At 45.9% G+C, this 20879-nt stretch overlaps 1 protein-coding gene across 3 annotated transcripts in view; it reads left to right on the top strand.

Moving 5' to 3' along the window:
- The first annotated feature begins 4021 nt into the window (after positions 1-4021).
- The window catches only part of LOC100644552 (ephrin-B1), a 58136-nt gene continuing 41278 nt past the window's right edge, over positions 4022-20879 (top strand). For all 3 annotated transcript variants that reach the window (XR_007225930.1, XR_007225929.1, XM_003394013.4), the window contains exon 1: positions 4022-5601. Coding sequence is in view for 1 of the 3 variants with exons in the window: in XM_003394013.4 (XP_003394061.1) it covers positions 5483-5601 (119 nt within the window). In the remaining 2 variants the exon portion in view is untranslated. The remainder of the gene's footprint in view (positions 5602-20879) is intronic.

Consider the following 20879-nt stretch of genomic DNA (forward strand, 5'->3'; position numbering starts at 1 on the left):
TAAACTCGGCTCTTCCTCCTTTCTTTACCTTCGTTCGATACAGATTTTTTTCATTTGTCGAGTTACATTTAGCTTCTTTGGAACGTTGATAAATCGATTGACCAAAAAGTACGAAGGTGATAATAATTGTATTCTATCGGTCCACCGAAAGCGATTCTTAGGCTAAGTTTTCTATGCAACGACAGAATTCCATCCGCTTTATAGACTGTTTGACAGACTGCGTCAACTTTTTATTGACAATTTATTCGCTGCTTTTAACGTTCTTTCTCCATAATGTTGATACGCTGATTAAAAAGCAGTAGAAAAGATAGAATACGATAGTTCGATGAAAGACGGTCGTTAGGAAAAGCTGTGAATAGGAAGAGGATTTTCAACAGAATGGATATAGAATAAACAACGCTCGATGTTCCACAAAGATTCTTTGATTTATTGTAACTTATCATCGAACACTTTTACACAGATTTCTCCTTAGTATTTTGCACGACGAATACACTTTGCGACGACTTTCTTCTCACATAAGCTCGATATTAGCAGTCATAGCCTCGTGGGATAAAACAGAGACACACCATCGAACATTAACGAGCCACTCGAGACTTGGCCGCAGACACGAACAGACGCGACGAAACACGATTGTTTAATCACCCATAACGAGGGAAAAAGCAAGCCGGCGGTTATAATCGATTCGTTGTACTCCTTGTCCGTATTTCCACTTCCACTCTCTTGACGATTCTATCATTCCTGATCGCTTCATTCCATCACAAAACCCGGAGAAAACAAGCAACGGGGAACCCTCTTTAACTAACGAGTCACATCAACTCTTCTCCGTCGTCGATTAATTCAAAACATACCTAGTCCGACTAACAATCAACGCTGAAACATAAAAACACAAGCGAAGAAAAAAGAAAGAAGAGGAATAGTTACGGTCGAAAGAAATTACAGTTCGGCATGATCTATATTCCATTCGGGGAGAAAAAAAAAAGAAAAAAAAAATGGACCAAGTGAAAAGCATGGAATCTCTCTAGAATCGGGCGTGTTCCTTGTTCCATATTAACGATTCATCGACTTTCCAGTGGGAGGATGCAATGCGACCCGGCGCCGTGGTCCGATAGAATTTGAAGCGTTACATTAGTCGAACTAATGACCGACATGACTATCCGTGGGTAGATACCGGTTCTTCGAGATCCAAGAGAACCAACAACCATGCCCTCGAGAAGATCGTCGTAGACGGCAGAGCGATGCAGAGGATGATCACCGTGTCTGGCTTACGTGGAGGGCGCCACGTACTCGAGCACATTCGACGCGATCGCACGTATACACGCTGCAAACTATGCACCCTATCGTCCTTTCTCTTCTTTCTAATTCATGTATTCCGATCTGAACGTAATACGTCTGCATTCGTCTTCTTCTACAAGTCCACGATTTGGAAAATATCTGTATACACGGATGAGACGTTTAGGAAAAATGAAATTGTCATGGCAGAGAAAGGAAAGTGCCTATTACAGATTCTATAGAAAAACGAACGACCATCAACTTGATAGACACTTGGATAAAAAGAAGCTTTCTACGCGACATCCCTTTTACCGAGTACGAAGAATTATTTGCAACCGGCGAATAGTCTCGTGAAAACTAGACGAAGATTAAAACCTACGGAAGACGTGAAAGCGCCACACTTTGGAGAAGGGAAACGCGGCGAAGGGCAGAGAAACGACGAGGGCGCGTGCCGAAATTGAAACAGGAAACGAGAGGACTAACGACGATCGTAAGTCAAGAAAGCACTCTCGCTCTTTTAAAAGGCCTCGCCGCGTCTAGATGATAAAAATGGGAGAAAAGAAAACGACGAGGGACGCTAATTCATAGGACTCGAGGCGAATCGTGATCCGGACGAGCCTCCTCTCTACCACGCGCGGTTCTGCATTCGCCCGCTCATGCCTACAGCTGTATGGAAATTTTCAGTGACGGTAATGAGGCTTAAGGGACGGTTGTGTAATCAGTGTGCTCCAACTCGATAGAAACAATGTTGCCGTGCGCGGTGAGGGCCGACGTTCGTCGTTCTGGAAATTAAATTCCATCCGAGTTTCGCAATTCCGCGCCACACTGCCCGCGTTGCTATTTATCACGCCGCTTGCTTTTGTTAATGAACGTCAAACTGTCTTTTCCGGCGCGTACCGCCGCAACGCCAGCCGCGACAATCTCAGAACGGTTTCTGGACACCCCGGAATCCTCCGGTCCCTGATTAAACGAAAACACATTGTCGCGAACTTTCCCTAACTCGATCATCGCGTTCGTTGCCGTTTTCATTAAATTGCAGAGAGAGGGTCTCGTCTAAATCGCCACGAAAAATAGAAGAGTCACGGTCGGGTATAGTCGATAAAAGGGATCGATTACCTCTCAAAACGAATTGCTTTTGTTTTTAAGCTAGAAAATCGGATTCGTTATGTCGGATACGTAACGAATTTTAGGAAATTTTTTGAGACATTATTTCAAGGGGGGATTGCGTGGATAGATTTTGTTGATACTACTTACGTAATGATAGAAGTTTAACCCTCCGCGATCCCAATTCCGTTTGACATTCTATCTCGACTGATTTACGTCCAATAAGCTACTTGCACGTAGTAACTCGTCTAAATATGTTGACGTATCTCTCAAATAAATTGAACTATAACACGAAAATTACAACACTGGCAATTTTAAATAACTACGCGCAATATCGCAGCTGGAAACAAGGGCCTACGATATTGCAAACACTGGAAACTTTGAAATAAAAAATACGTCACACTTTGTAAACTTCAAATTTCAAAACTTCACTGCAATAGCAAGTACTAACACAATCGACCTAAACTGCAAACGAATACTGTTTAGGTTAAATACTTGAATATTTTCTATCGATGTGTAACTAGAAAGATCCGAGAAATAGAATGGCAAATAATTATAAAGCGATATCCAACTGGCAATTATTAATTCGTTTAATTATCAACTTCGAACCTCGACAACGTACAATTGAGAATTTATATATCGAGCTTTTACCGCCGTCGAAAGCGTGATACAACTTAAGAGATTGTTACGATCGCGATCAAAGTTTCAGTAATCGTACCTTCGATAACTACAGAGACCACGGTAAAAGTTTTTTGCAGACGAGCGAAACGAACGATAACCAAGCATCTTAAACAGGAAATTACGTATCTTATCAACGGCGCGGTAATTACGCGAATTCGTTTAACAGTGTTCGATCGACCTCGAAAACTTGGGCCTCACGGGCCAAACATGGCACGCGATGAATAAAGTTGCCACCCTGCCCCCACTAACGGCCCACGAAACGTAATTCCACGGGAAAATTGCTTTTAAAAAAATCCAATTCCCGCACCTCGTGAGCTCGCTGCGATGAAATTTGTCCGAAATTCGCGCCTCTCCTCCTCGTGCCGTCCCGATCAAATACTCTCACGTTCACGGTCCGCGCCCAACCGCCCGCGAACTCCTATCCAACCTTCCGCCACCTTCCTATCGAAATCACCTATCGTCGTCGACATCGATCTGCACCTTCTCTTCGAAGATATACATGGATACCTGAACAACGTCGATCAGTTACAAATAAACCTGTCAACTGAGAGAGTTCGGTTAAAAACTCGAACAACTACGAACTGGAAACTGAGAACTGCCTTTCTGTCGCGACGCGATGGACCAAAGAGTGAAAATTCACCGCGTGCAATCGACACGGGTGGTCGCGACGATTGCAACTCGTGCGAGAAACGTGAATCTCGCATCGCGTACCGACGACACTCTCCGTATCCGGAGCTTCGAAACGAGCTTCGAGACGAAGCGAAGCGACGGGAACGCGCTCGCAGGGAGAGCCACTCGGAAACTCGCGTCTCGCGAGCAGGCGGCGTAATACCGCGTAGTCGCGGACCAAGGCAAGACACGTCGGCGAAGCCACGGAGGGAACGAGGGTCCTCGGGCTTCGTGCGTTTCCGGCAACGCTCGGCGCTCCCCGACACCCCCGGTCGTCGTTCGAGTCTGCCGACGCGAGACGAACGGCCGCGACAGTCCGCTCGGCCGACAGACGCGTCCGCGACACCGTGCAGAAAGGTACCGTTCTCTCCGCGTTCACGAGGCTCGTCTCGACGCAGCGAGTGCCTCTTAAACCATTGCTCGAGTCGCTCCTCGACGAAGTAACGCGTGTCGGCCTACGATCGTATCGAGGCGAAAGATCAACGAAGAAGTTTTCTCAGTGTTCTATCGTCCTCTTGGATTTATACCGATTTATACCTTGGATAAACCGATATATCGGTACGGATCTTGATCGAACAAGTGAGAGAGCGTCGCTCCGTTTCACTGGTTATGCGACCCGTGCGGATCGTAAGTGCGTGAGAAAGTATACGGGGGTGTGTTCCGGGTGTAAAAAGGTACCGCTCCGTTTCCCTAGATTTCTGGTGCTGGTCCATCCGTGAGATTTCACAGTGCGATCTCTGACGACCAGAGTTTCTTGCTCCCTTGCTCCTTGTTCCTGGTAGCTGCCAGGATTGTCACAGAGGAGACTGGTGCTTTTATCGTTCAGTGAGAGTTTGCATTTACAGTGAGAAATCTTCGATGGTTATTTAGCCGAAGGTTTTCATTCATCTGAAATAACGTCGATCCGAGAGAAAAGGGTCGTTGGTGAGATGCTCGGCAGGTTCACGGTTGTACGGTGATTCGCGTGATCCCGTCGCTGAGCGTCGGATACCCTCACTGTCTGCGAACGACAGCCTTCCATCTATCGAACGGTGGACTTTTCGTAAAATCATCTGTCCGATGCGCCGCATGTTCGACCAAGCTATTAGACAGACTCCTCTATCGACAGTTCGTCGTCGTTTCTATCGGATTCCGGTAAAGTTAGACCAATGAGAGGGCCAGTAAGGTGCGCTCCAGGTGAGAGAAACACGGGGTGGACCCATGGAACGCGAACCACGGTGGGCACCGTTGGAAACAGAACACCGGAGAAATTTCGCCGATTCTAACGACCAATCGCGCATCACCGACCATTTCATCAAAGAATTTCGCCACTCGTCGAGTCAACGTTCGACGAATTTCTCGATCTGTTAGACGCTCCGCTAGAACACACCGAACCAGAGGAGCGTGCGAAAAACGTGGGAAGATTTGTCGATCGTTGAAAGTTGGTCGAAAGCTGAAAGTTGCGAGAGGAATGTATCGAGGATAAGGAGGATACGCGAGTCCCGGAATTTCGATCTCTGACGTGAGAAAAATAGGAAAAAAGAGATAGGACAGGAAGAAGAGGAAGAAAAGAAAACGAGAACCGATTCTAACGAAAATAGTGAAGTGTGGATGTGGTGTCCGTGCAACAGTGGTGGAAGGTGGTTGTGGACGACAATAAGAAAAGTGCAGGTGTCGTTGTTTGTTATTCTTGTTTTTGTCGTGGTTGTTCGTTGATCGTTGTATTCTTGGTGAGCAGTGGTGACGCGGTGCGCGCTGCTCGTTCGTCCACGTTGTTACGATGGTTTCCACGTCCTTTGTAACTTTGGTGTTCTTCGTCTGCCTGCAAACGATTCTACTCTCCACTGTGAGCAACTGCGCGAAGACGATCAGCATGTACTGGAACACCACCAATTCCATGTAAGCCAAATTCAAATTTTCTCCTCCGCGCGAGGAAAATCCTCCGCCACGTGACTCTTCCCAGACCTTGAGACAGTGAAAGATTCATTTTGTTCGCGTCTGCCGCTCGTCGAGTCTCGTGCAAATACGCATACACGCGTTGGCACGCGTGCCAAACGCGTCTCGTAGCGATGCTCGTCGGAGAATCGATTTTTCGCGGCGTCGTGCCTTTCGAGTAACGATCCTGCGCTTCCGGCGCGGCGGAGCTTTTATCGCGACGAAGCCGCGGTATCGTGTCTGCCAAAATTACAGGGGCGCATCGCGACGCCGGCCACGCTTTAATGCGCCCGCGAAATGGACCGAGCCACGGGGATCGTTCCGACGTCGACTCGGTCCAAATCGTCGACGATAAAAGCGAAGAAACGGCGATTTCCAGCAGCTAGAACCACGGGAAATTGCTTTCGGCGTAGCCGCGTGACCGATCAATTTTCTTCGTTCTACAGGAGTGCTTGAACTTTGACCAACTGGCTGTAAAATTCGTTAGCGAGTGTCAACTTCCTTGCGTCGTTTTTATTCGGTACCGATGTTCTTTGCAACTTTAAACCGTTAAACCCATACGGTTCCTTTTAATGGTTCCGCGCGCCAGCGTTGCCCATATAACAACTGCTCCAACACCGTGACAGGTGAAAAATGTCGAGATATATTAAGCCGCGTTTAGACCATAATTTGCGGCGCGAGTGTGATTGTATATTATAGGGCAATAGGTTAACGCGTGCGCTTAGCTCTAAATGCGCTATCTGTGGGAATTTTTATTCGGCTTTATTAACGAATATTTCGGCAAGTATCGCGTTTTGTTTTTCCCAACTCGATGATCTTCTCGCGTGGAGAAAGATTACGACAGACGCGTTACTTTAGATGCGGAATATTCGATATTCTCAGTCGTCGTTGAACGTACGCGAGAAACAATCGGTCATAAAGTGTTAACTAGAACATATCCATGCAGAAAGGGCAGAACGAAGAAAGCTACGGTAATTCAAGGTGTATAATACTCGTCGGAATTTACGCGTCACGCGTTTTGTATCGCGCGTAAGCATAGTTTCACGCGAAACGTGTAAATCTGGCCGGGTAACGAGGCTCGTTACTTTATCTGGAAAAAAAATCTATAAGTGCGTTCTCTGTTGCTCGCTTCCTGCTCGGACGACGAGCGAAATCAAAGTGGCGCTCGTCAAACCGAAGCGGCAGGCTCGATTCACCGCACTGCCAATTAAATCCACATTACGTAGTTAATCTAATCTGTCACGGTATTTTTCTACTTGTCCCGGATAACTCGTTTCGTGTGTGAAACAACGGTAAAAAAAAAAAATCATATTCTCGTCGTGTATAAGAACGTACCGAAAATTCGCGTGTAACTTGGTTAGATTTCGCGTGAAAATCATCCTGGGCTACCGTAACAGTACCCTGTCGACGAATTGTGCTAGTAAAAGGCTCGTAACGTTCCCGTTCTTTTTTTCTTCTTCTTTTTCTTTTTTTTTCTTCTTTTTTTTTCTTGTTACTCGAGGAAGCGGTGTCCTTATAAGCAGCTTGTTAGCCGAGCAATTTCTTTCGCAGGTTTTGCTCGGCAATTTGCGTAGTTCGCACTACTTTTTAGCATCCTGGCCGGTGCAGCGGTGAATGCGTAAATTCGCGCACGATACGCGTTGGACAAGAAACACGCTCGTGATTCGCGTCAACGTTATAATCGACGCGATATCATTTCTTTTTTCGCTCGCTTCGCCTCCTTTTCGACGAGCGTGAAAAACTTGCCAGCCTCGTAATTTTCTCGATCGTCTGTAGTTTCTTGCCGATCGTTTTCTCGATCTCGCCATCGTTGTCGGCGCACATCCCGCCAACTAATTCGGTCCGAGAAAGAACGCTCGTAAAACGAAATTTTTGCTCGCCATCGAACTTTCAAGGACGCGGTCTGAAGATCGGTCGAACTTGGACGAAAAATTACCAGAAATTCGATCGGACGATCGCGAAGGATATTTTGTAGAAGTTCTGCCGTAAAGAATATTTAAAGAAAATAAAGAAATTACCACGGTAGAACGAAATTTTCGAAGGAACGCCCCGAAAGATATCGCGTGGATATTCGGCGGAAAGTTGACGCAACTTTTTATCGTGCACGGTGTGCCCGAGAACTTGAATGCGCAACAGTGTGTGCGTGCACAGCGCACATCGTACAACGAAATCCGGGCACCCTATTCTCCTCTCTCGTATAAGGCCCCGACGTCCGGCTGACTTTGACGATCGGTTTGAAGTCGCGCATGCATTACTTACAGCCAGGACGAGCTGAACTGTGGAACGTGTGCGTGCCCGTACGTGTGAGAATCCATTTCGCGAAGGAGAAGGACGTTGTCAGACTGTCTTTTTCAAGGGACGTACGAAGGGCAGTAAAAAACACGTCCCGCACGGAAAAAAAATCGAAAAGGAAGTAACACGTATATAGCGAGCAAAAAGGAAACGGAGAAGATAGGGCAGAAAGGGAGAAAAAGGAGGGAAAAGATACTGCTGGAAAGAAGAGCGTGTTCTTGCCGAAGAAGCGAGACCGCGCGCATAAAGAGGGTGTAAATCTCGGCCGCTTATTGGAAAATCGAAATTCGCTTGAAGAAATTCAGCGTGAAACAAGGGTAGAGGAGGGGGCACGGGGAGAGAAAAAAGCTGTCGTGCGAGGCATGGAGACCAGTGGCTCGTTGATTATCATAAATCTGTTTCCACGATGTTACGCTGGCAAGTGTATTCTCTACTGGCGGGCCAGAGCGCGCCAGGCTCGACGTTTACTACCTCGTTGTGTTTTCGACGTGAATTCGACTCTTTGTAACTATGATGGAACGTATTAAAAACGATCGGCATCTCTTTACTCGCCTGTGTCGAACACGTTAAAACGATTCGATTAAAAAATGGCGAAAGATAACTCTGGTTAACAAGACGACGAAACGTTCAAACTATTCTTTTAATCGGAGCAGCAATGGATGTAAATCGTCATCGGATCAATTAGTCAGGCGAGTTTCGTGGAGATAATCGATTTAAAGAAGAATTTTAAACGATCACGATGTCGTTGGCGAAATAACGACGACAGAGGCACGATCGCGGTCGCAGATGCTGCAGCACCGCTGGAGACTTCAATGCCGGACAAGAAGATCTGCCGCGGTAGATTATTGAACTCTCTACTCTTCCGAGTGCGCGCGCGCGCGCGAGCGGCTAGACGATTCTATCGGGTTCGGAAAGGCATGGAACGGCCCGTGCAATAAGTGTTTCTGGTTGTCGTTGCGCTTACGGTTTCGTATTCGACTTGTTTCGCACATACGCGTAACACGGCCTGTCGTATTTTTGATCGGCCACGTCGTTAATTCTGCGACAAGACCAACGTGCTGACAAAGTATTAAATTGCACTTTATATTTCACGATAACAGTGCCGGTATTATCGACACCTGAAAGACGATTATACGCATTCGTATTAGAATATATTTATGACACTCGTTTCCACGTTACGATATGTACTACACCGTTCCTGACATTTTATGGCGTTCGAACAACGATATTCGTCACAGTGTGTCAAAAGTGTTTCGCATTTTACCTAGCTTCGCGTAAACATATCGAGCTAGTGTCAAATAACCCGATCGTGTAAATTTATTCTTTTATTATATTATATTATATCATATTATATTATATAGTCTACAGTGGAAAGAAAGTGATATATCTGGATCTGATAAGAGAACGTTTCTGTACATTCACCTGTTCCATTGATTCGTCGATTACTTTTAATTTACTCGGAATCTCGTAACGCGAGTCGAAAAATCACGGTCAATGAAAACTGCTTGTCGCTTTGCAAGCAATAGTATGAAAAATTGAGAAATCAACGTCGCAAAATTAGTAACTAGCGTTGCTTTATCGCGAATCCAATTATTTCATAGAGTAAGTCAGGTATAACGCGAATAAACTTACCGTCAAACAGTTGTGACAGATCCTGTTCAGAATCCTCGACATCTAACGCCTTCGATCCCCTATCGTTTCCTCGAAATCGTTCGTTTCGAAGCAGTTCACGATTGTCAGAATTATGCCGTTAACGCGTAATGCTAGCGACAAGCGTGACAAATTGCGAATCGAACGTATCGTCCGCGAAACCGATACGCAATGGCATGTTAACTGCAGCATCGTTGTTCGTTACATACGAAATATCTGTGTGTGATAAATATCTAATTGCACGAGAATGGCGGTTTTAGCAAGTCGAGCGTTAACGATGCGCCACGGCCTAAAATTAGAGTGCACCGTGGCGCGTTACCACGAAAAATCTTAATTTCGGCGCGGTGTAGATTTCATAAACCGTTACACTTTAACACGGCCTCGGTACCGTTATTAAATTGCCGGTGTACACGCAGCAAGAAGCTCGTTTTTGAAAACCACCGAAGATTCCTATTATCCGGCTCTCGGTAGCTTCGTTTCGTGGCGCTTTATAGCTTCGAGTATTAAGGCAACATCGATTTGCAGCAGCCACAAATCAGTGGTTTCCCCGAGGAAACTAGTACCCTTCGTACCGAAGATTGAGAATTCGCTGCCCGATTCATGGAAATAACCGACGGCCGGCACGCCGTTGCCGTGTCGAATCACGCGGAAACAAAGAAACACCTTCGTCACGACGGGACGATAGGAAACAACCTGGAGATCACGTACGAATCGATCGATCCTAATTACTCCGCTAACTCCGACAAAAATGCCAACAAGGATTTCTGTTAAAATTATTTTAAAAATGTAACTTTAGAGGAGACATGTTGCGGCCTTCGTGCAGGAAAAATGAGATCTTCGTTTAATCGCGTCTGGCAAAATAAACGACGAAACTACGCTGATGGCAAATTGCACAGAAGTCAAATGGTACACTGCAAATAGCTCGCTCCGCGAAGTATCATTACGAACAGTGTGAAATCTCTACATTTGCGAGTACCGCCAGCCTGAAGTCATCGGTTCCCTTCTCGTTAAAGCGACGCCCTTCCTACAGGAAAATTGAAATCCGCCTCGCGGAGCGGGTAAATAACGACCTATAAAATCGCCTGTATCCCAGTCTAATCGTTTCATCCAATAACCTTACATTTTATTCCTGGTTTAACGACGGTTGAGTGATCGGTAGTTTGGCTATCGAAAATAGAGGACGACAAATTATTTTAAACGGATGAAATGCATTTCATACAATTACAGAAGGAAGTCTCGGAGCTTCTTCGTCTTTACATAAATACGCGAAACCACGACGAACAGAAGCGCGTCATTTTCCTATGATTAAAGTAATTATAGAAGAAGAAAACTCGATTCGAAGGAAATGTTTCTGTCAAATCAGCCGATTACAAGCATCGTTAAATCGCGTGCGTCTGGAGTATGTGGCGCATGGCTTAACGAGCGGCAAATTAATTATTCATCATTAAAAGTTAACGGGCCGTAGCAGCATCGCGTCAACGCGGGTCTACGCGAGAAAAACGAGACGCAAGACACACCGGTGACGTTTACGAGTACGCGGACAGCGCGTAAATATCTCCATGAACTTGCAGGACGCCTTCTTCCTGTTACCACGTGTTTAACGTTCTACGACTCGCACAGATCAAAGAGAGAGAGAGAGAGAGAGAGAGTCTTAATTCTTGCACGACTAATACACTCTTATACTCTTCTATGTGGTATCCGCGGAGAACGATTTATGATCGCGAAAAAGTGCGAAAACGTGGCGCGAAACGCCGATCGAAAACGCTCTGCCGACTGATTTACGAATTATAAGTTACATCCATCCATTCGCGCGTGATTTACTTTCGACGACGAGACTATTATCGCTTTGTAACGCGACTATCTCGCTAAGAGGAAGTCATCGTGATTAATTAGGCGATAAAAAACGCACAACAAAAGGAAAGCGGAATCGTTGACAAGGCATTCCTCAGCGCGCGTACGATTTGTCGTTAACCGAACTCGATATCGCTAATTTAACGCGAGTTACATCGATAATCCTATGGCCACGTCTCACGATGTCGAGGAACCATAAGCGAAAGGAATATTCCGTTCTCTTCGTCGTTAGCGTTTACTGGCGAAGCAACTCGGAGAGTTCCAACCATGGAAAAAGTTCCTCTTTCTCCACCCCTTGTGTCCTTGTGGGTAGCTCAAAGAAAGAGAGAAAGAGGGGGAGAGAGAGAGAGAGAGAGAAGGAGAGGGAGAGAAGCTGCTCCAAGAGGCACGTTTATCTCCAGCAGACTCTGGCGGCTGGCAATAAATCCTGACGTTATCAGTATTAAATATCTTTCGTAAAAATCCGCAAAGAGGCCGAGAAACAAAAGATCATTATTAGCGTAAGCACGCGTGTACATCATTACTCGGTGTGTCCCATGCAACCGGTGCTCTCTCCTCCCGCTTCCTGCTCCGGCAACAATACGGATGCCTTACACTCGAGAGTCACCAGCGTAAGGGAGAAAAAGCGTACGTCGGGGCGTTACGAGCTACGAAGACCGCGTTACGGTTAATTAAACGCGAACGGAGCCTTTGGCCAATAGCTACGGATCGCCTGGAAACTGGAAACCAGACACGTCGAGAAAACACGTCCAGAAAGAAAGAAGGAGAGAAAGCGGCGGCGCCCGTCGCATCCGTGAAAAGGGACCCCGGTAAAATCGTCAGAAAAGTGTCCTTCCCGAACGACAGCTGTTTCCTGTTACAAAACCCCTCTACGGCTGTCCGTGTCTCTGGTCCATACTCGGGGAGAAAGAAGGGGCACCCTCGCCAACAGCGAAAAACCCCTGTAACATCGTGGTTAGGACTTACATGCGATTACATGTTGTTCGCAGGCCGTGTACGACACCGTAATCCATAAAACGCCTGCGTTCCACAGGAATTTATGTCCTAATTCCTCGTGCGCCTCCTTATATCGCTACAAATGGACGATGGATGGGTTGTCGGGGTTAGAGGGATAGAAAGCAAGAGGGGAAAATAGCGTCAGAGTCTACGGTAGGATAAATATCGCGATATCCTAAATCTTTACTAGGTAAAGAACAGCATACAGCGACATAAATTAGCGGTCGATCAAAGCTTCGTACGTTCTCAAAATTTCTTCGTAACGTTGCAATTTCAACGAACAGACCGCGTACGCCCATCCCAAAATCCTGCCAGCGGTTAAAATCAATTTTCCCGCCCGTGGAAATTAATATTTGCCCAACAAGAACCGAGGGTAGGGGAGCGATCGATGGGGACCGGCGGTCGTATATCAGACTTACGAAGTAATCGCGTATTGTGCGTCGACAGATAGCCATCATCTAGCACGGAGCGTGAACGATATTTCGCGTTACCCACGCAATCCATTTTTCCCAGATGATCCCCCGAGTATGGTCGTCCGCGTTTGTCAGTCGATAGGGCGTCGCGAATCGCGATGTTCCCATAGGTTTCGTCACCCGAAGGGCGAACGGATACGCGCAATGAGAAATTTCCACGGCTCAGCAGGTGGCGAACATTTGCACGAGACCACGTTACACGTTTGTCCGCCAGAAAAAAAAAGTGTATCGTTTGATTGTAGACGGTGCACCGTAATGATCATTATTATACCAATTAATTCGCGCCTACGTGTATACACTATACGCTGTTGGACGCGTTATCCCTGGTCAGCACGCGATTTCATCTGCGGAGGAACGTCATTAATAGCTGCTCGGATATCGCTATACACTTAAAATAATTGCGGGCCCGAGCAGCGTGTATGCACACACGAGTATTTCACGGAGGCACGTGGCGTTTGTGTGGGTTGCGTGAAGACGAAGCCGCATATTTGTTCGGCCGTAGGTGTGCGCCGAACGGACGAATAATTTTATTCCCACGGGAACTCGCAGGATAAGTCGTCCCGCGTTGGCCCAATTAGCTCATAATCGACGCGTTCGTTTTTTGTCTCTGGCCAGAGAGCCTCGTACTCCCTTCGTTTGCTGAGAATTTTAACGCATTTTAATGGGGCCTCGGGCGCGGCTATAGCGGCTCAATTATCGATCGTAATTGACGGAGTGTTAGGAACGAGAATGAAAAGCTGTCCGGTTTCTGAAACATCACGTTTCGCTGCCTGGTGCAACGTTCCAGGATGAATTTTAAAATACCTAACGGGCTTCGCTTCGGTTATGAATTCGGTGGAAACGACGGCCGTACTGGATCAAGTTAATAAACCCGCTTGCCGTATCCTTCGGCTTTATCTTTATCTTTACTTAATTACTTGTCCAACTAACAGAACTTTCGAGACCTTCGTCGTAACGTGTACATTCTTTTTTACGTAGAAATCAAATTCATCGATGCCGAATGAAAGAAACGTTTCGTTCGAGCGTGAAAAACCAATAGGAGAACGAACCAGCTCGGAGAATTTAGGACAGAGTCATAAATCGCCCTCCTCGCCAAAAAGAAAAACTGCGATGTCGGCTATGTTAAATCGATACCAATCGCGTTAACCGTACCCTTTGTTCCCAGTTTCCTACGTCCTAAATTCCGTTCCACCTATCGTCGAACGATTTTGCCGCATCGCTTGGACATCCTCGAGACCACGAAAGGATTCGTAAAATACCAATTTCCGTTTCACCGCAGCGGGAAGAGAGTCGTCGAGCTGTCGATGATTTCCGTGCTTCGAATAAAGGAGAGACTCGCTCGGTGTTACGGAAGAACATGCGTATTTGCGTGTTGCGTGGGAGAAAAAGAGAGAGAGGGGGGGGGAGGGAGGACGAGAAGCATATGCACATGATGAGTGCGTATAAGTGCACGTTTCGTCTTCAAAACCGTGCAGGAGATTGCACCTCGAGGTCCTGCGGTGCGCGTTCCATGAAGAGACGTTGAACACGCTGAGAAAAAGGAGGATGAAGGAGAAGAACGAACGAGAGAGCAACTGCCTCACGATCCCTTCTACCGACGTATCCTCGCTCGCTCGTCCTCATTTGTCTCCTCGGTTTTCGAGCCACCGACCAAAACTCTTCGTGCCTTTCTTTCGGCCTGTTTCGTCTGACCGTGCTCTCTCTCTCCCTCTCTCCCCCTGCCACCAACCGCTCCTCTTCTGTTTCTCTTTCCTCCTCCTCCTCCTTTTCATTTTATCGTCCTTTTTTTTTTCTTTACGCCATCTCGCTTCCAATCCATCGCTCGCTGCTGGGACCCTGAAAGGACTCGCGGCTCCGTCAGACAGAAAGGAGAGGGAGCGGGCACAGCAGCGAGGCTTTTTCGAATCGAATCCCTCATTGTCGACTCGGTAATTCGAGGAGGATCGAAATAACCCATTATCCCGTAATGAGCGGTGCATTCACGTCCACACAGGGATGTACGCAGCGTTGGTCACGTGTGCATACGTGTTTCTTCGCGTACACGCGGCCACGCCACGCAACGATGTTACATTTACACAGTCACCGCTCGTGAGTCGTTCGCCTCGGCCGACGTGCAAACGCTGTTACAGGCTTCTTCGTCCGTAAGGAGCTGCGCGTGTCTCGAAGACGTATCCTCTAACCACAAATTCTTCGTCAAATGTTGATAATACACGCGGTTGTTTGTTTTTCTTTTTTCTTTTTTTTTTTTCTTTTCTTTTTATAGCCTTTCGATGAAATTGAAGCAAAATCTTAGTTGGAAACGTTAAATAATGCTTCGTGCTAGATGATGCAACTATCGCAAATACCATTCTATGACGGATTCTTGGTACGTGGGCTGTTTTAACGTTACAGGCGGTCACGAGTAATACTTGTTTATTCCGTGTTAAACGTAGATATGGCTATCTATTTTTATCAAGCTAGCAGACAGCTACTTTTATAGACTTCGCGGAAGAGGAATGCATACGGCACAGATACGAATAGAGTACATGAACGCCGATCGATAGTTACAAGCTATATATTCTAATCTTTCTTAGATTTCTAGCTTCTAATCGGTTCTTTCCGTGCGTCGAATGGGATCTCTGCACGACGCTTGATAGCTTTTCGAAATTATCGAAGACTTTTTCGTCACAGGGAACCGGGTATTCGATCGTACATAGTCCACCCCAAATATTATTCTACCAGTTTACCCTGTTTCTCCCCCAAAACACAAGTGGCACCAACAGTTGTTTTATTAGCCGAACGTGAGTCACGCAATTCCTAGAACTAATCAAACATAATCAACTGTTAAGAATTTGTCGATCTTCTATCGTCAAACCACAATTCCACTAATTCCAACTGGAAGGATCGTCCCTACGTTCTTGCTTCGAAATTCACGTAAACCTCTTCAAAAAGTCTTTTTACTCTATAAAATCCATAATACTTGGCATTAGGTTGTCGGAAAAGTTTCTTTCGTTTCATAAGGCGATGATAGATGAACTACAATTTCTGTTTTATATTATTCTATTGAATTACATATGATCCGTTTCGTTCTATTTCTATTATTATGTTCGTGCATAATTCAATAAACTAATATAAAACGAAAAACATTGCGCGTCTATTATTTCCTTATAAAACGAAAGAAACATTTCGGACAATCTAATATTTACAAATCTCTCTTACAAATGCATTTGCAAAAAGAACTCGTAACCTGTCGATTCGCTAATATCAGTTTTGTAAATTATGGTGCAAGTGGGTGCAAGGATAATTTGCAAAGCGGATGGAACAGTTCGAAAGGTCTTCGAACCTCGTAGAAGCGTTCGCGAAGCGTTTCTTAACGATACAACCGGCGCCATCTGTGGGGCAGGCAAGAAACCACCGGACCGCTCATTTACGACTCTTTCAAGGACCTGGTCGCACTAAATCCTTGCTGCCTGGCACCGTGTGCCCGCTCCCTTGCTGCCGTTGCTGCTGGCGTTCACTGCTGTTCCGCCTCCGAGTCCTCGACATACCTTCGACGAACGGTACGACTTTCGCGTTACCGGACGACGGCAAGCGACGACGCGTAATGAAGTAATCATCCCCGTTATCGGCCCTCGTTGATCGATCCACCTCGAGGAGCGGGCACAGTTGCCTTTCCGAGCGACGCCGCTGTCGTTCGTTACACCCGAAACGATCGTTCGATCCTATCTCGTCGCGAGTTTCGCGATGTTTTCCGCAATGGATGCCGTTGCATGAGAATGGAAAACAGGATTCTCGGGATTTTCATTAGATATAGCGGTTATCGAAGAGCAAACATGTCGGTACTGTTACTTGTTAACGAAGGATCATCGACGATCCTCGACGATCTACGTCTCTTTGTTCGAACTTCCGCGAGGTTCTCAGGATGCCATGCGTTTATCTACTGTCTCTTTCAGCGTTCTTCTCGAAATAATAAGCCGAGGAATATAGATTTTTCGCATCGATCGTACTACGCTCTGAATGAGATTTTTCATTCGGTGCCAAGTCCAGCGATAAGGGTAACGATCAGTTTCGAAATTGATATGGAGAAACGCTTTGTCCATGGATACGAAAGGATTAACGATGCGATATTTAGAAAGAGATTTTTCTTTAATTGAACAAATAAATGGCTATATCGATATCTTATCCGGATATATCGTACGTTTTTGTTAGGAAACATAGCAAAGTTTGCATAGTTTGATTATACTTATCCTGTGAAAAGTTCAGCCTGTTAAAACCGTAATTAATTCAAAAACCAAGATATATGCAGGAATGCCGAAATGAAACCGAACGCGTCCGAAGATACCATCGCGAAACTTTCATGCGTTTCCATAGAATCCACTCGATTCGAAATACCTCGAATTCCGTGGTTGTTGCGGCTCCACGAATCGTTCCTTACTTATCAGCATCGACGTATCTGTTCCCTCTATTTACTCGTTCGAAAGTGTACATCGTTTTCCTTCGTCGAAAAAACCATAGAATTTTCCTTCCTCATACCTAGCCGTACTTTGTACGCCTCTAATCTCTCCAACGAGCATCGTGTTTCCCGGAGTTTCTTTACCCCGTCCATTGTTCTAGCCGGCTCTCGTCGTCCATTCTAATCATCGTGTTAGATTCCATATTCCCTTATCTATTCCTCGACAAGACAAAGAAATCTAACAGAGTTATCTGATGACGTACACAAAACCGGTACTCGCGGTCCTGTTCCTCCGATCCGCGCTAATGGCCACGGTCTCCACAATCGTGGATTCACGTGGACACACCCTAAACAGTCAGAATTTTGCCTGCTAATGGAACGACGTGTTGACACAGGTTCGGTCTATTTGTACGAATACAATTTGCTAGAGGCGCCGTGCGCCACGAGGTTATTTGCGAACGGACTAATCACGAGTTCCTTAGATCCTATACCCACGCGGTAAGACAATGGAAATACCTGGCGAGAGTGCTTTTTTGTCTTAGAAGGCTCGTGTCTCCTTGTTCGTTTATCTCGACAAACAATCTACCTAAAAATGTTTGTTCCGTCGGCCGGCTGAAAATTTTGGTTGCGCGCGAGTTACAGCCAGGCGCCATGTGCTCCGAGTTGGAACAATCTGATCGCGGATCTAAGGAATCTACTAGCGTAATACGATAGGAGCTTTTAAAAACAAAGACGTAAAAACCTAGGATACGGCAACATAACACCTGGACCTGGCTACCTGCTGCTGGATTTTTCGGCTCACCGTTTTGTCCAGGCTCCTCTTTTACACGCGCTTACCTATTCACACACTCGCACGATGAAGAGCGGATATTTCCCGAGAATCCGTGTGGATAGGTCTTTGAATATCGAAGAACGTCCTGTATCAATTTATACGACGTTATCAGATCGTCATTGACAAATAAATAATTTGGCTGGATCGCGCCACCTTCGAAACGGCCAGGTCCCGTTGATGCGTTTCTCGCTAATAACGTCAACCTAACGAACGACTCTTTTGTGAAAGAGGACCTTGTGCGTTGTGTGTATAAAGGTTATACCGAACGATCAGAACCACTCGGTTTTAAGAAAGGTTTAACGTAATTCAATGGGATATAACAAATTCCACGATTCGAAGTCAGAAAAAGGGATCGCCTCGAAACGGCCTACCTGGCTCCCCGGCCTCCTCGTGTCCGACCGTTTCCCTGGCCCGGAGATCCTCCTTCATACATATCTACACGTATATTTTTTTTTAATTTCGGAGTTTCACCCGACAGAAGAGGATTAATGGGTGCTCCGAAGCAACGAAACCGTGACGCAGAAGGAGAGAGAACGGCAGAGATCGGAGCGAAGTCGGGTATCCTGAAACACCCCATTCCGTCCACCCCAGGTTGCCAGGTTCCTCGAAGCAGGAATGCCATAATCTAGATAACCGAGCATAATAGAATACCTGGACCTGAACTGGTTGCTTTCTACCTCGTTGCACCTTCACCTTTTTTTTCTCCCTTCTCAGTGCCAGCTCGTATCTCCCTACACTCACTCCTCTTCGCTACTCCTCCCTCTCTCAACTTCTTTGCTCTCATGCTCGTCTCTTCTTCTTCATCTTCTTCTTCTTCTTCTTCTTCTTCTTCTTCTTCTTCTTCTTCTTCCTCGTCTTCTGCTTCTTCTTCTGCCTCCATTCGTCCAGCATCTGGCTGATCAGGCTGTCCAGGCTTTTCCAACGTGATCGTCAATGATGACGTAAGGATACGTCTTTCATCTTCCCGGTGTTCCTCAATGACACGAGGATGAGGGAAGACATTCCTCGTGCTCGACAAGAGACAAGGAATGCCGAAACACAGAAGGAGAATGGAACAACCCTCTTGTTGTACGTCCTGTAGCTAGAACACGTGTTTTCCGTCGAACTACCGACCACCGTAACAAGGAAAAATCCTGTCGGCACCGACAGACCCACCAAACTACGATCGTATCGAATTTTTGTCTGCTACATCAGCAGCCTGAACCTGACCTCTGTTTCACACACGTACATATAGATATACATATAGATATACATATATATACACGTATCCTAGAGGAGAAATTTCGTGAATGTCCTGATGAGAACTCGCCGGGCAGCCAGTCTTCGTTATTTCTTCGCCTGTTAACGGTTCGACGATAATTCAACGTCCATGCCGCCGTGGGATTGGACCCCGCGGTGGCACGCAGCTTTCGTCGAAACTTCTCCTTTTCTTCGCCCGTACACTCGACGAAAATTATAGTTTGGTCTCTCCGTTGTTCGCTGTTCACGTGTCTTTCATCTTTCAGGATAATTCACAGAAATTAGTCACACGATAGAGAATCGATTCCGAGCGTACGATAAAGTATATACGAGGGAAACGTGATTTGGCGTTCGATTATCCGCGAGCAGTCTCTCTCTGTCTCTCTGTCTCTCTGTTCACATCCCGAGAACATCTTGGGAATAAAGTGGAGGTCCGGCGAAAAAAATCGATTCGACACCGCTCACCGCGTACCATTAACGAACCGTTCACGAACGAGCTGGCATTCACAGAATTTTAATTCGTATCCGAGCACGCCGGAACGAACGATACAGCAGCATTCCCGGATTGTGTCTACAAGGAGAAGGCGTCGTGCCGCGATCGTTTGCCTTTACGTTTATGTCGCCGTTACGAAATCTCAGTTCCAATTGTCCTTCCAGTCGGTCGATACGGATCGTTGCCCCGCGAGTCTTTATCTAGATGGATCTCGACTTGCCGCGCCGTACCTCGAAACCACGAACCTGGCAAAGAGGTCAAAGCTCTCCTACTCCTTTTCCTCCGTTCCGCTGTTTCTCTTATCTCTTCTTATTCCTCTTTTGCATTCGTTGCTTCATTACGTTCGAAGATTACTTTGAGGGAAACAGCGAGAAAACATAAGGAAAACAATCATTTTTGTACTATTTCGTGGTTAGAAGCAACTAGAGATCAATATTTTCATCGAAAATCTCACAACCAACGAAACACCAGTTTCGATAATATGTGATTGGTCGACGAAGTAGCGCATTTTATAATTGCACTCGTATGAAGATTACTGAAAAAATTCAATAGTCAATTCCGTATTATCGAAACTTTGACTTGGTCGTACGATTTTTGGCATACTGCTCAACACTCCAATAACGATTCTTTGCTCGATTGTTTCTTAACCTCTATAGATTTATCAGCGACTTTAAAAAAAATCTTATATTTATGAATCTAACGAATTGTTCGAGCGACAAATCAAGAAATTAATAACAACAAACTTTCCGTGTGCACTTTGTACGATCTATTAGGTTGTCCGGAAAGTGTCTTTCTTCTACATACACGTCTTTTACAACAACGCATCTTTATACAAACACGAAACCTAATCTGTCGAACGTTGTGATCTTTAGTTTGATAGAACAAAATGGATCATACGTAATTCGATAAAATAATATAAAACGAAAAATACTCTGCATCCATTATTTCCTTATATAACGAAAGAAACTTTTCGGACGACCTAAT

Source organism: Bombus terrestris, chromosome 2 (assembly GCF_910591885.1).
Source record: "Bombus terrestris chromosome 2, iyBomTerr1.2, whole genome shotgun sequence".
Lineage (NCBI taxonomy): Eukaryota > Metazoa > Arthropoda > Insecta > Hymenoptera > Apidae > Bombus > Bombus terrestris.